The sequence below is a fragment of the Dicentrarchus labrax genome, unplaced genomic scaffold (genome assembly GCF_905237075.1).
Source record: "Dicentrarchus labrax unplaced genomic scaffold, dlabrax2021, whole genome shotgun sequence".
Taxonomy (NCBI): Eukaryota; Metazoa; Chordata; class Actinopteri; family Moronidae; genus Dicentrarchus; species Dicentrarchus labrax.
In genome coordinates this window covers 17,812,293-17,828,578 of record NW_026136707.1, presented here as the reverse complement: position 1 = coordinate 17,828,578, position 16,286 = coordinate 17,812,293, and the positions used below count along the sequence as shown (strand labels likewise).

At 40.2% G+C, this 16,286-nt stretch overlaps 1 protein-coding gene across 1 annotated transcript in view; it reads right to left on the bottom strand.

Moving 5' to 3' along the window:
- Positions 1 to 3,177: 3,177 nt before the first annotated feature.
- LOC127367223 (A disintegrin and metalloproteinase with thrombospondin motifs 16) overlaps positions 3,178 to 16,286 on the bottom strand; it is a 51,535-nt gene continuing 38,426 nt past the window's right edge. Inside the window, exons 19-24 of the mRNA XM_051406903.1 lie at positions 6,865 to 7,069; positions 5,720 to 5,914; positions 5,515 to 5,571; positions 5,052 to 5,267; positions 4,773 to 4,920; positions 3,178 to 4,638 (exon numbers count right to left, since the gene is read on the bottom strand). Of these exons, the coding sequence (XP_051262863.1) occupies positions 4,523 to 4,638; positions 4,773 to 4,920; positions 5,052 to 5,267; positions 5,515 to 5,571; positions 5,720 to 5,914; positions 6,865 to 7,069 (937 nt within the window). The 3' untranslated portion in view covers positions 3,178 to 4,522. The remainder of the gene's footprint in view (positions 4,639 to 4,772; positions 4,921 to 5,051; positions 5,268 to 5,514; positions 5,572 to 5,719; positions 5,915 to 6,864; positions 7,070 to 16,286) is intronic.

The window sequence follows — 16,286 nt, the reverse complement described above, 5'->3', positions numbered from 1 at the left end:
CTTGCTTTTGTGGCTCGATATCTAATTACCACAGTTACCCTGAATAATAATACCAGCTCCTTCTTATAAACACCGTTGTATAAGTCATTGGCCATATTTAATTTATTTTTTTCCCGTTATAATAAGTTCTCTTTCAAATTAAACATCTTAAGATATGAGTGGAAAGTAGGCTATTGTTCTTGCAGCTGCATTTAGAACAGTAGCATTCACAGTTGGCCTATGATGGACTTATTATATTGTTCAAAGTTGAAAACGTAGAAGCATATTAACAAGTTATGGCATAACATACATTATTTTGCTTCAGTGTATCATACACTGTGTATGCATTGTGTGTTTAATGTATGTACTGTGTATAGTCAGCAGAGGGTACTGTTGTACAGATAACAGTGTCCCTAATCTCTCTCTCTCTCTCTCTCTCTCTCTCTCTCTCTCTCTCTCTCTCCTCTCTCTCTCTCTAACACACACACACACACACACACATATTGACACCGGAGGGAATTATATCTCTGAATTTTAAAAGCTTTTAAAATAAATAGTGACTTCTTTTGAGAAAAGTTTGTTTTGCTTCAAAACACCCCTTACTGTGACAGCAGGTTGTCTCCAACCTGGTGATTCCAATAGCCGAGAGGAAGCAACTAAAGGTAGCGGGGGATTGCTGTCGAAGCATCCTGATGGAAAGATAATAACCCTGTAACTTCAGATGAACCTTCTTAGCGTAGCCTCAAGGCTAAAGAGCCAACTCTCTCCAAACAGATGCAGTCAGAGATAGCATAGTTTCTTTAAAGTGGAAAGGGGGGTGTGGGCCATGCTTTCTCTCTTCCTGTCTCTCTCTGACAGATAATCTCTTCTGTTACCTGACATGGGTTAGGTAACACTTTGGATGTTGCCAGATTTATCTCGATTACCTCTGTCATCGACAGGAAGCCTTAGTCTGATCACTATCTTTGTATAAAGAAAAGTGCTTCATCCTCTTAATCCCTTTCTTCTTGTGTGGTTGGATTCTTCTCCTCCTTTGTTGTCTTTGTTAAACTGCAGATTATACAGTGAGGTGGAAATACATTTGCTGTCAAATGAAAGTATAAGCCAATAAAGCAATGCATAATTTATTTTTGATAGCTTAATTACCAAAACAAGATGTGAATATTTGAAGAATAACATAAAACCTGCTGACCGGTCTGTCACAGATGTGCAAATGTGTCATACATTATCACATTAATATATGTGGTTTTCTGCCCCACTGATACCACACACAATTAATATTTAATGTTGTCTCAATAGTGAAAGCCATTGATTGTCTTCCGGGTTCAGTTACACATTTTGAACACAGAAGAGATTTCGTCTTCTAAATAAGACTGAGTTTTGACTTGACAGAGGTGCAAAGTGGCTGATGGCAGTACATTCCAGAAGCATGGGGCTGGTGAGAGACTCTGTGTGTTTGTGTGTGTGTGTGTGTTTGTGTGTGTGTGTGTGTGCATGTGTGTGTGTTTGTGGTGTTGCTTTAGTCAGCAAACTGTCATTAATTAATAAAAGAGTTTTGCATTTCCAAACGTCTTGCAGACATTTGCTTCTGAAAAAAAACCAAACATCGCTATCCTGGTGGCCTACATTCATTCAGTAATACAGTATCTACACACAAACACACACACACACACACACACACACACACACACACACACAAGCACACAAGCACACAGTAACACAGTGCCCACGGCTGACCAACTATAAATGAACTTCAGAGAGGTGGTTGACATGGAGGAAAACCCCCTTTTCTTTCTATACCCACCTCTCCCTCTGGTCCACTCCCTCTTTTTCTCACAGCATTTTTCTATGACAGCACCAAATACATAGATGCCTTCCCTCCTCCCTTTTTTCTCTACTCTCTTCCTCTCTGTCTTCTCACACTCTTCTTCTCTCCTCCCTCTCTCTCAGAGGGCCTTCGAGCTGTGCCCCGGGGATTATGACAAAGGGGATTTTGTTTTGGGCATCTGTGTCTCCTTGACTTGTTGAGAAATGACTAAAGAGTAAAGCCCAGACACAATATGTCATAGGTGTTGAAATGGCTGATACCACATTGGCTTTACTGTTAGCCAGGCCGCTGGCATGTGAGCTGCGCTCCATTGCAGACTGAAGACTATGAGCTTAGATTTAAGCTGCAGGGTCCGTTCTTAAACACCAAGTCCTATTTCTTTTTGTTTCATCTTGTTACAATATGACATATAATCTGTAATGACGGTGCTGCAACAACCACACATTTAAATGGTTTTGAAAAGAAGAAGATAGCTCTATCTAGGAAACTAAACTAAACAGAAATATTTTTATATTAAAGTGAAAGGTGTCACTGGTAGACAAACCCAGGCTGTGCAGTTCGCCTCCGTTTGATGTAGCGTTTCAGCATTTTCAGCGTATTGTTTAGGAATAACTACTGGAGTGTTTAGCTGGTAAAGAGCGGAGCAAGATATTCTCTCAGAAGTTGGTGAACACCAAAAACAGAGCTAAAAGGTTAGTTAACTTATATTCACAAGGTGTCTGTGTGGTCTTAAAAGTCTAAAATCTGATAATCTGAATTGTGGGCCTTAAAATGTCTTCAATATAATTTTGACAGCTCTTAAAAATGTATTGGATTAATGAAGTTCTATAAGTACTTCCATTATGTTGCATTTTTCAGTCTAGCTTTTAAATGTGTTCAGGGGAAAATGTTTGTGTATTGATCATGATTTAACAACTACAAAATGAACCAATACTGATTTTTCTTCATATCTTTAGGAGATTTTTTTGCCAGCATGGACGTATTATAGGTCTTAAATTACGCTCTTAAAAAGGTCTTTAAAAAGTCTTGAATGTAACTTGTTAAAACCTGCAGAAACCCTTTCATCTGGCAGAAATATGACTTCAAATGGTTGTCCATGACTGCTGGATTTGTACATATGCAACAGTTACATTGCATGTTTGCTATATCAATAGAGTTCACCTTGAAAGACAAATCCTTTGTCAGGACATGATGGCAATATCGAGGCCAAAAACAGTATGACTGAAGGGATCAGTTTCCCTTCCTGATTTTATTTCCCCTTAGAATACTTTATGTACAATAATGCGTTTGAAGTTTCACACCACCTTGGTAAGATCAAATTCATTCAAACTGACAGCTGAGAAGAATGAAATCAGGACTCATGCCACAGCTGAGATGCTGACACACATTTGTTTATTGGTATTTCATTTACACTGTAAAAATCACATTGAAATAGCATCAGCCATCATCTGTCATTGCTTTTGAACCATAACCAATATGCAATGCAATATTTTTGGGCCTTATCAATAAATGCAGTGCATGACTTGTTTGATAATGTTGGACAATGTAATGGAAAGAAACGGTGTCTCTTCAAACAGCGTGCTCATACCTTTTGTTTCCATTCAACAGCTGCTGTAAATGATCATCAATCATTGTTGAAATTGCAGGACTGGGCTTTTGACATCACAGATTATTTTTCTTTAAAAAGAAGATAAATGTTTTGAATAAAAAAGGTGCATTTTGTCAGCATGAAATCTTATGAAACATAATACAAAATATAAAGGTAATGGGCTTAGGGTAGAGTAATAAAAGGACACATTTATACTGCTTATTAATACAGTCTTCCAGCAACGCTGTATTGTAAAGCCAATAAATAAAACAAACAATACTGTACATGGGTCACACAATTCATGTGTTCTTTCCTGAAACTTGAGGATTGCACATTGATTTGGTGACAGAAGACAATGTTGTAGCACCACTGAGTATGAAAGTCAGTTCACACAGTCGCGACCCATCTCAGAATAGTTCTTTCATTAAATGATGCGTTTTGTTTTTTCTTTACTTTTCAGCACAAAGCTTCCTGCTATTGTCCAGCTATCAATGAAGCCTATTTTGATTATTCCTAGCCTGTTTTTTATCAAGCCTTAAAGTAAAATGATGTTGTCTTGTTTCTTTGAAACATCCCTTTTCATTATCAGACCCCAGATGTCCAATTGATCAAGAATTGCAGTGCAGACCGGACTGTATCACATGTTGTTGCGTGGCAGTGCCTGAAGGCTCGTCAACCATTTTTCTCTGTAGGCCTGCCATCATTGGCCTTTGGTTGCCTGGAGGATGTTGGGTGTCCTGGGTGCAGATCTGTTCAATTACATACAGTACATAAACAAAGCTGGGATTTTTCAGGTTTTCAGTTTCTTTTGGACTATTTGCTTTAATCATGATTCCCATTTTGCTAGTTCCTCCTCATAATTCTCTCCTTTAGTTGTACTGTCCTGATCACATTCCTGTGTTGTGCTGTCAGCATCGAGTTCTAGTATCCAGATGTCCGGCATCGCAGGGAGAAGAAAGGGCACTGCAACTCTTTTGCACTTCCATTGAAATGTCATTTGTTTTTCAGTGCTCGCCACACGCTTAAAGCAAAAAGGCACTGTCTTTTCAAGCATGGACGTCAAATATAGTCTTTTGTCTATCTAACTACCTATCTGCCTGTGTCACAGACAGAGTCACTTTGTATGATTATAGGTTTGAATTTGAACAGGACTGGCAGCACTGCTTGCCATAGAACTTGTGGTTGCAGACTCCATGCTGGGGCACCAGGTAACACCAGTTGAAGTAATCCCTACACGCAAGGTCTGTGGAAAAAAAAAAAAAAAAAAAAGAATTTATGAAACAATGTCTCTATTCTAACAAGCTATTTGAAGACAACTCTCTTTAGACTATAGATTACAAGAAGCACAGTTTTAGTTTGATGTCAGAGCTTCAGTACCTTTCTTATCAGGTTGTGGGCAGAAGTTGGTGTTGCAGGCCTGGGACATTGAGGGTTTAAGATGGAAGGCACAGCCAGGAGAGGGCTTCCCCTGGACCAGACATTGGACTGTCCTGGCCTGCACTCCTCCTCCACATGTCACTGTGCACTGTAGAACACAAAGAAACAAAACCTAAATGATGAACACTGTGAATGTCATGAAACATCTATAACACGTTCAGCACCAACACCCGTCAATTGTATGGTTCAGCTATGTAATCCTGCTCTAAGTTAACCTGCCTGAGACCAAGGAGACGTGTGCCATTCTGCTCGAGGCGGAGGTTGAGGGAGGGGTTGAGGTGGATAGGTGTGATGATATGTGCTCCATCGGTAGACTGCTGGGGTAGTGCGGGCGGGGCACTCAGCCAGGTTGCACGGCCTCTGGAGATCAACTGTGGGCTTGCTGACGTGGTGGCACTTCTTGGCAGCAAGCTCTCTGTATTTTCCTGCAGTGTCCTGTATTATGGACACCAAAAATAAGTAAGCAACAAGATGCCACTGTATAACATGACAATATAATATATACAAACACTGTATGTATTACATATACACAACAGTAATGAAAATAACTGAAACCCTAAATTACATGAAAAGGAATTTAAAAGCAGAGGATTGTCACAATTAATGATTAAAGTTACTAATTTAATAATTAGGAATCGACATTTTGCCATATTTGAGTAAACATAGCACATATAATACGCACCTTCTCTGCACACTTGATGAAGCGCGCCTGATAGCCACGACCACACGTTGCTGAACACTGGAAGATCAAAGAAGGACAGGAACAGAGAAGAAATTAAGAGAGAGAGAACTTATTTACATGAGGTAAAAAAGAAAAACATTCACACACTGCATTACTACTGCTGTATTTATCTTAATTTCATATTTTGAAACTGCTTATGAATTACCTCTTGCCATGTGGAGACAAACCACTGGACTTTGCGTTGTTTCTGGCAGCGTTTAATGAAGCAGGATTCTTGACCGGCGGGTTTCGGCAGGCCCACACACAAATTGTCTGGCAGTGTGTGTGTCTGGGCACCTGGGTTGGTGCTCGTACACAGAACTGTCCTCTTCCTCAATCCGTTGCCACACTTACGAGAACACTGCCACAAAAAAAACAGAAATATGATAATGATGATATTTTATCCTCCTTAAATGCTTGTTTTTCAAATTGGGGTTTGACAAAGGTTCCATGAGTTGGTTGTTGGGGGTCCCGAGAAAAAGGATGAATAGAATATTTTAACTTTTAGCACATTTGGTATTTGTATTGGTATTGTTAATAAATATTGGCTACATGGGTTACATTTTTCTTGTACATTTGTAATATATCCATCATTTTCTACTAAAAGTAAGGATTTGTCTAAATGAATTCAAGATTTGACATAATGCAGTTATTAAATGACTTTAGCATGGAAAAAAGTCTCACAGGCCAACTATGCAGAGTAAGCATTTCAGCATGGCCACCACGTATTCACATTCTCCACACAGTGACTTATTGTGCTTTACTTCCTTAATAATTCCTTTGAGGTAGTCCAACAATTCCCCTAATATTCACTCTGATCCTACGCATACATCTTAATAAATCAAAACCTTGAAAGTGGTCCACTACGTCCAAGAAAACAGGGCTGTGACGCACTGCACTGAGTACCAGAGAGGAAGTAAACTGGACACCATTTGTGGCAGGTAGTTATGGATATTTGGGGGTAAAATGGCAGTTAAAAAGGTTTAACAGTGAGACAAGTCACCTTGCACAATGTATAGGAATTGGACAGAGAACAGAACATAGGGGGTCTCAGTGGGCACATTCATAGTTTAAAGCCACTGAGATCACTGTCATAAAATGTGGTGAAGCCATCAATGCTAGGGTTCACTTAACAACAGTGTGTAAAGCTCTTTAGGCTGAATGGTGGGTAGTGTGCAACTTTTAAGTGTTTTTTTTTTTCCCGCTGTGGATCTACTATGCATGTCCTGAATGACATCAGTGTAAGCACATTGAGCACATTAAATATTCACTCTTACACGACAATGGCAGATTACTTTCACACGTTCTTACCTGTGTCCAAGGCCCAGTGGTCCAGACTGGTGGACAGCTGTGTGTGTTGCAGGCTTGCCTCCTGGTCGGGGTGGGCTGGGCACAGTGAGAGTCAGCCAGAGCGTCCACGTTGGTCTGGCTGGTTCTCTGGACACACTGGACCTGCCGCGTCTGCTCCCCTCCTCCACAGCTCTGGCTGCACACCCCCCACTCTCCTACAGACCAGCTGGGAAAACACAACACAAGCCCGCTGAGTCAACGTGCAAAAGCTCCTCAATCACTTATGCAGACAGGTCTTCGGGAATTCACGAATGACATGATAACTGTGCAGTTAGACTCCATGTGTTGCGTCTAAGCCGCTTATCCATTGCCCTCTGCAGCTTAATTCATCTTCAGATGCTTCAAAATATAAGTGACTGTAAAACTCAAAACTTACTGTATGTGTAACAAAAGCTCAAATAACTCATTTGAAATATGCACCTTTGTTCATTGTAAGAAAGCAGAACACCTTTGGCAGACAATACCAACAATGCAAGTAATACCTATAAAGATGAAAATAGGAGTATTTGTCTCTGTGACTAAACACCAGTCTTCATCTATCCCTGACCTGTAGCAGGCCTAACTCTTAAGGGTGTTAAGACATTTGTTCATGGCTGACTGGCTTCAAAGCAAGTCAGAACAGCCGAAATACCAGGCTTTTAAACTGTAACTTAAACCTCAACTGCACAGTTTTAAACCCCCTCCTTGCCTAAACTCAAGCCCTCATCACCACTAAAACTAAACATCATATTTCTTTCATAATTACCTCCAATACTGAACACTCCTAACAAATACATGTGTTGGCAATTACAAAAACCTGGCTTTTTCGAGATACATAATAAGCATCCTTCATATTAATGCATCTTAGACACACAATCCTCTGACCCTGGTGACGAGTGCTCAGTTTAGGACAGTACAGTTTATGTTATTTTTAGTGCATTTAGTGCATACACTACAGCCCCTGCCAAACCACTGAGCCTCCTATCCTCCGTTCTCCAAGCTTCTTTGCATCTATCCCAAGTGATCCAAAGCACAAGGTGCAAGCAGCTCAATCCCTCATCACACACTCTGTCATCCTCTCCCTAGCTTCACCCCAGTGTACCCACCCAGCCTTGTAAGATCTACCCCAAACAACCCAAAACATTGCTGTCAGCACATGGAGTTGTATATAATAACAGTCTAAACTTTATTTGCAATAATCTGGTGCATCACTTACTTGGAATGTTGTATAAGGAGGATGAGACGAGTATAGCTCTAAAGGGCATTATGCATGCACTATCGAATCTAAATAAATACAGATGGAGAAATTCCATCTGGTTGTATGTTATGACTTGTCATGAGGAAGATACACACTAGCATCATCAAAGGATGATTTGAGGGAGGATGAGTAGAAGGTAGAGATGAAGATGTTTATTCCAAACATTTAACCGAGTGATCAACACATACATGTAACATTTTTTATATGTTGACACAATGTTTACTGGCCCTGGGCGCAGAAATAGGATCTAAACCCTCATGGTGTCATATAATACATGTACTTGGAGACATTACACTTGCACCATTGGCTTCAATAAAGAAGAAATTCAATACATTCTGTATTTCTTAATTTGTAATACTCCATTTCAATACTTAAACTGTACGGGGTTTCTATGATGTAACACACAAGCTTGTAGTGGTTAGTTGATATGGTGGATTTACTATGTAAGAACATTTACCAACTTGCTACAGCATGACATCACATTGACATACTTAATTAAATCTTATTTAGGCTTTCTTACATCACTTGGTTACATCTCAGATATCAGCTTCTGCACAGAAAAGTAAAACAAAGTAATCTGACCTGCGGTGGGAAAAAAGTTTTAATGTGGTGGATGTAGAAGGTGGAATATCAGAGCTTTAATTAATACTGAAGCCACAAATGTATCACCTTAGTGACCCCACTGGCATGAGCATAATATACTGATTAATGCCATATCAATTTACAGACCACCTTGTGATCCCTGCCTTGACTTTTATTTGTAAGTGTTATTGGAGGATGAGTAAGCGTCACAGTCTCTGGACAGAAGCACAGGGGATCAGATATCCTGCGGATGAGTGTCAGATAGCCTCTGTGGTCTAAATGACGCTGTCTGGATGCTCACCAGGGGCATTAAATAACCTCTGACCAGTGTTTATGGCTGTGCCACTGTGTGTGTGTTTGAGCTTTCACGTGTCAGTGTGTGTGGGTATTTCTCTGCTTATATCAGTGCATGTCCACACTGTGAGACAAAATTATATCATGCTCTAAATGTGAGCGGGCATCGGAAACCTTTTTCCATGATGTAATGCCTGTTCAGTCCAACTTAGTGGATGCAGACACAGCAAAATGAAATAACTGCAGGGCCTCAGAATAGTATGACCTGCAGGGATGGACTGATGACCACAGCCAGCTTGTCTAGTCTAGCCTGCATGTTTTGGTGGGTGTTTCTTAGTTTGGTCTCAGCTCACAGTTTACGTGAGAGGAGGGCTCACAAACACTATAAAAACTTGTCCAGATGCTCTGTGAAAAAATAGAAACATATGTGCATATACCAGGACAATGTGTTTTAGTTAAGTGCAACAAAAATGTTTTGTACTTGACCAGGCATTGGACAAAGGAAATGAAAGCAGTTCTGGTTGATTAAACCATGAACTCTAATAGTAGGATACACAAATTAATGTGATCAGAAACCCAAACAATACAACAAAAATGTAACTCTATTTTATGCATGTTCTGAATGTTGTAATCTGAGATTGGTATACACCGCTCCACAATGCTGCAAATAGCTGTAATCAGAGTGTAAAAGCATGGAAATGCCGCCTGGAGGTTTAGGTTGCAGCCAATAGGAAAAAGGTAGATTGCCTAATATAATTACTATGAGAATTTTCTGCTGTAACAAGAGAACACTGTTGCTTTTAATGTTTGTATTTAAATTTGAAGTCTTGCAATATATGCTGATGGGTCTTCTTGAACCCATTAATAATTCACCAAGTTATGTTCACTGTCCTAATACCATAAAATGTTCCTCTAACTGAGAAAATAACGTACATTATGATGATGTCAACAACTATTACTGTTATTATAAGATACATACATTCAACACTCACTGATCATGTGCAATAAATAATAAAATAAAACCACTAGCTGATGTTGTAATGTGGCACCATTACTTATATGTACTTCTAAGTTTCTTCATATCATAAACATTTTCAGCTGATACAGAAGTGGATTTCAGTTGGATTTTACAAATTCATTGATTATTTGATAATCGCAAAACACACTTAAACACTCAAAATCTGTCACATTCTACCACACATGTATAGCAAAGTAGCTCTGTAAGAGTCTTGTATATTATACTATATAATACTTCCCATGCTTATACGCACACACACCTACAGGAACATGCATGTGCACACACACAGGTACATTTAAGCAGCCTCAGCTGTAGATAATGAAAGAGATAGGCCCAAGAGATGAGTGTAAACAGTCGTGAGATTACTTAACAGTCAATATCACTGCTTCCTCAACTCAGTGTAAACACACAAATCCATTAGCGAGTTAATGCTGATAGGGCTGGTGTGTGGCGGAATGTCTGAGAGAGAAAGTAAGAGAGAGAGAGAGAGAGAGAGAGAGAGAGAGAGAGAGAAAAGACTGCGACGTGGACAGAAACATCAGTGAGGAGCATCAACATCTAAGATAACCACAGGGAAGCAGGAGAGTGGCTTTGTTGGTCGACGCGAGAGAGATAGAATGCCAATTTGAAATTATTTATAAATGACTTTTAAAAGACACAGACAGTGAGACAGACAAACAAGCAGACAGAGAGTGTTTGTCATTAAGCCAAAGCACCACAAATCCCTGCTGAGAGATTGGAAGTGCTGCCACCCAAGCACAACAACGTTTGAATGACAGCTATCCTTGGCTGGCTGCTTGGTGGTGTGTGTGTCTGTGTGTGTGTGTATGCGCGGTAGGACGGGGTTGGACAGGTCAGAGAGAAAAAAGACAACACATCAAAGAGTCCAGGCCGTTAGGGTTATGTTTACAGCTGAGCCTGAAGCCACAAAGCTAATGGACACTGCAGTGGAGATCTTACAAAGATCTTACAAGCCTGCTGTTTGTGTGTGTGTGAGTGTGTGTGTACGGAAGAGAGGTGGGAGAGAAAGGGACAGAAAGATCTCACTCAGAACTAACCTCAAATGCTTCATCTATGCCTCTGTGTGTGACAGAGAGACAGAAAGAAACAGAGGCAGACAGACGGACAGAGGCCAAGCTCCAAGCAAAAATTGATGCAAAGCTTTGTGTGTTTGTGTGTGTGTGTGTGTGTGTGTGTGTGTGTGTGTGTGTGTGTGCGTGTGTAAGGGTTGAGAGGAAACTGAAGCATCTGTTGTACCTACAGCATCTTGAGGGATGAGTAAGCAGTTAAGTACTAACTGAAAGCTGGAATTGTAACAGTCACTGTCTCTGACTACCAGATAATGGCAGTGTGATCACACACTGTAAAGGCACAGATAAAGCTTGAATTGTTTGGCTCGTCGGGAGAAACCCACAAACACTGTGAGCAACAGTTTCCCCATGTCCTACCCTCTTTTCTCCTGAAATCCTCTGTTTCCTGCCTGTACTACGATCCATTTACCAATAGGTACATAATTACATTTTCCACTGCATAGAAACATAATACACTGCATACATTTGGTTCACGTACATGTAATATGTCCCTTTGAGTTATCTGATTTTGTCAAACATAGTGGAGACCATTCAGTGAGGCTTGTTTCTTGTTTCTACTGCATTAAATGAGTTATTAGCTCTATAGGACATATTTTATGGTGAAACATTAGGTTTACATTTTTACCAGTGTTAAATTACTCCTACAGAAGGTCACAAAGTTTATTGAACTCACTGTATTCCAGTGGTCCCTAAACATTTTTTGTCATGACCCCTTTGAAGGCTGAAACAATTTTATACTCCTACTCGACCAATAAACTGACTGCAGATTTATCAACCTGCAACAATATTATAGCCAAGTTAAATTTGATTTAAATATCAAGAACACACTTGTTTCTTTTCACGCATGTTTCTCATTGGTTTCTGTTGAGTGAGTGATTGCAAGTTAACCTCTGCTCAGACTGCCAGAGTTTTTACTCACTCACAGAGGACACAAGCCAATCCTGCTATATTTACAGTGAACCCCAAAGTAAGATAAGCGTCTTCATATTTTGGATTTAACTGCTGTGTTTTGATAGTCTTGATAGTGAGTTATTAGTTACACTGCACAGGTCAAAAGGTCTGTTCAACGCATATTGATGCATTTAAAAAAAATTAAGCCTAAAAAACCCCCCAAAAAACAACCAATTTTTCAACCACATTTTTATCATTTTGTTACCTGTTAATACGTAGGTCATGTGATAACAACTAAACCATCTTCATGACAACTGAGAAACTCCATGCTGAGGGACCGCAACAGTCAACAGATCGCGTTTATGAGTTTTAATCCTCTGACCACAGAGAGTATATTTACATATTACTGCACTTACATCAACATTTGACAGTCAGTGGAGCAGCTTTTTATTAGTTAAAATGTGTTTTATTTATTGATCTTGGTAACATTAACGCCCCAATACAGCCTTATAGTTAATAATGTAGACTGCAGGTGGAGTTATGTTATCCTAACATAACATTGTTGCACTCTTTTATCCAAAGTGCTGACGTTTTTAGCCTGGGTGGGAATAATCTATAACACTGGCAGTGGTGCTCAACAGCACCAGTTTTTCTGGAATGTAAGAGCAGCAATGACTACATAATATACTCTGCAGCACATGATGACACAATGAACCACAAACATGCCATTATTACTTAAAATGTCTGACCTAACAAAGCTCTGGAGGACACAGCTCCCTTTTCTGACAACATTATATAAATATATATTTTCTGTCAACACCATCACTAGTTTATGTCAGTGAATATGAGACAGCTATGTGGTCATCATGCAGGATTTTCCTAGGATACCTGTTCCAAAACAGGGAGACATACACAAACTGAGAAAGAAGGAAATATTCAGGCACTGAGGAAAAATCCCCTTTTGAACAGCTGTTGGTTACTATAAAACATGAGATAAATGGTAATGTAACTGGGATTCCATGATTTCAGTGCTGATTACGTAATATTGGTGCCCTGTATAATACTGTATCCCTGAGAAAATCTTTCTGAAACAGTGGGTTTTTTCAGCAGGTGTTGGGACACAGATTAAAAAAAGAGATGATTTCGTAGGCAAGAGGGGACATTTCAAAGTAAAGCATCCGGAACAACAGAAAGGGAGAAAGACATTTAATATGTGCATAAGTGTTACTGTTATTGATTAAGGTTTAGTTTTGGACATTAGGATGGCTGTGCTCATTGGGTGGGGTGTAGTAGAGACACTTGAAATTGTTCCTTGGGAGTCTTGATGAGAGGGTGAGTGAGTTTGGGTGGGAATGAGCTTCACAGTAATCAGACACCACCACGGTTTCTCTCCTGCCCTGCCCTGCCCTGTCTTCTTCCTGTGTGTGTGCCAGACAGCAGTTGATGGCCAGTCAGGCAGCAACAACAACAGCATCATACGCCATGACTGTGTGCATCCTGCATGTTATTCTGTGTATATTTTATATGCTTATGAGCACAGACAAAAACTGTGTTGCAAATACAACAAAATCTGCACCATAGAATTTAACCCACAAAGTTACATTTCAGACATTTAACAAACACTCTAATAAAAAGTGACTCATAGCATTAGTGGCACTGATGGCCTCCTAATGGCCCTCTAATATTGAGGAATAATGAGAGTACTAAACACATTTTAAAAGGCTCGGTTTGGCCACGGCATAACAAAACAGTTTTTAAATGCAGGGGACAAAGTCACATTTGGACACACAACAACAGATTTCTTTCTGGACATCCACACGCAGCAGTGACCAAGATGAGGTCAGTGTCTCAGCAAAACCCCTCTCTGCTCATAAATCAAGGCACAACTTGTCAGCAGTGTCCACTTCATTTGCAAGAATTTGGCTGATATTTCAGACCATTGCTAAGAGTGTACATGAGAATACTCAGAATAGAGGCACAGGGGAACAGACACCTCAATAGCAGCTGTCAAAAGTTTCCAGATAAATGCTCTTGTTATTCCTTGAGAGACAAGCATCTACTATACTGTAACTGTCCTGCACCTCCTGTGCAGTCCTGGTAAAGTCTCCCAGTTCTACACATACTATGTATTTATCCAGCAAAGAAGTTTTTGAGTGGTATTTGTAATTTTTGCATTTAATAGTGCAGTTAAGAATGTCCTCCATTTGCTATTGTGGTCCCCAATCTGGAAAATGTCAAAAATAAGTAGTATAATAGTCTTGCATGGATGCCGTATGTTGTACTATGTTTTGTGCTTGGCTAATAATTTCAGTAGGAGTGAACTACACAATCACAGAACAAATTATTAATAAGCAATTACTAGAGGTAATTTTTTTCAAATAAAGTTTAGTATAAACCCCTCCCCTGAACATTGATTGTCAGCAATTATAACTTTTTATACTTATATATAGCTTTATTATAACAGTAACTAGGCACAGGAGGCCTGTCAAGGTTTGGATTGATCCACATGTTGAAGCGATTTGCATTGGGCTGTAGTAAGAAAGATTGGAGGGCGGTGTCTTTTTCTGCTGCAAACGTCAGTGTGTCTACCTAAACACACTGTGTTACTTTGAGGTCAAGGAGCATTTCATTCTACAGTATTTTGTGGGGTTAGAGGTTATGTTAAAAAGCTTCATTCATGATAGTGCATCACCTGTATAGTAGCCTTTTCACTGTGTGGAACCTGGTGGATACTACTATATTAGAGCATAGGTTAATGTTTGCAGCTCTGTCTTGATCTTTATTAGATTTGGGGATACACTCCCAGCCAAACTCATTATCCCTGATCCCATTACGTTCGCCAAACACATTGGTTAGTCTCCTGTATGCAAAAAAGTGAAACATAGGGATTGAAAACATAATAAAATCTAAATCAAACCTCCGTCTTGCTTGTCAAAGCAAATGAGCAAAGCATCCAAAAAGGGTTATGTTAGAATGACAAGGCCGATTCGGACCAAATCAGGAGCTGTGGCGAAAACATTCCCTCCTCTCTTTCTTCCCATTTTGAATGGGGGTAGTGCATTTAGACTGCAGCGGTGGGGGCCGCAGGGGTGGAGAAGTTGAAACAGAATCAACTTTTAGAGAACGCAACCTGACGTCATGTTGCGGTGGCCAATCATACCGATCAGACTTGTCAAACTGCTCCACAGTCAACCTGAAATATCACTGAAACAGGCGCTATATCCCAGCTTCAATGTCTGTGTCTGGCCTGCAGTCTGTTCTGCAAAATAGCGATACAAGAAGCTTCCTTTGGTTTGTGTCCGTAAAAGAGAGAAAGACAGAGAAACAGCTGTGGTCGAGCTTCATAGACAGTGGATGACAGAGAGAGAGTGCCACGAGAAAACTGGTTAATCAGATTGTTTCACGGCCGTTACGCCTACCACCTCCCCTGCCTCATACACGCACACAGTGTTGCACAACCCTGCGGCACTACAATCACTACAACGCCTGATTTGGTCTTAAAGTGGGCTGAAGTAGCTCGGCAATGCAAGAACAATCCTGTTTCTTTCCATATGTTCTATATGGCTCATCAACATAATGATTTTCCACTATCTATCTTTCTGTATCTTGTACTGGTAACCTTCTTTTACTGGACGTATGTAGGCCCAAGAGATCAGGTCTGTGTGATATCTTAGAAATTATTACTCCAAGTACACAGAAATTGCACCCAGGGGAAGTAATACCTCAGCAACAGCTGCTGTAGGAATGACACACTGCTTCACTGTTGGTCACTACACAGATTTGATCGGTATTTAGAGGTTCTGTGGCCAATAACCTGTTGAAAATGCTATACAACGCGTACCCTCAGAAAATGTCTAACCAGTAATTCAACTTTTTTATACTGCCATGTAAATATATTTCAGTGCCCTATGGCTTCAAAAAAAAAAAAACATTTTCATGGACAAACTCTCAAGTTCCCCCCTCATTAAAATCAGTGTTATCCCAAGAGTTTCTCTCACTGATTTGTTTTCTGGCCAGAGTTTTACCCTTCATGACATTGTCCAGAGCCGAACAGACCAGGGAGGGACATTTCCCCTGCGTGTATGTCTTTATGTGTGTGTGTGTGTGTTCGTACATGTCCTGTCTGTCAACGGACGCACCACTCCCTATGATGTCCGCAGCATTGGACCATGTTGACTGATCTTTGATCCTCTGCCTTGGCCCTGTGTGTCAGGGTATAGACAGTGACCGAACCAAGTGAGCTGAGCCAAGATCCCACAGAACCACACCC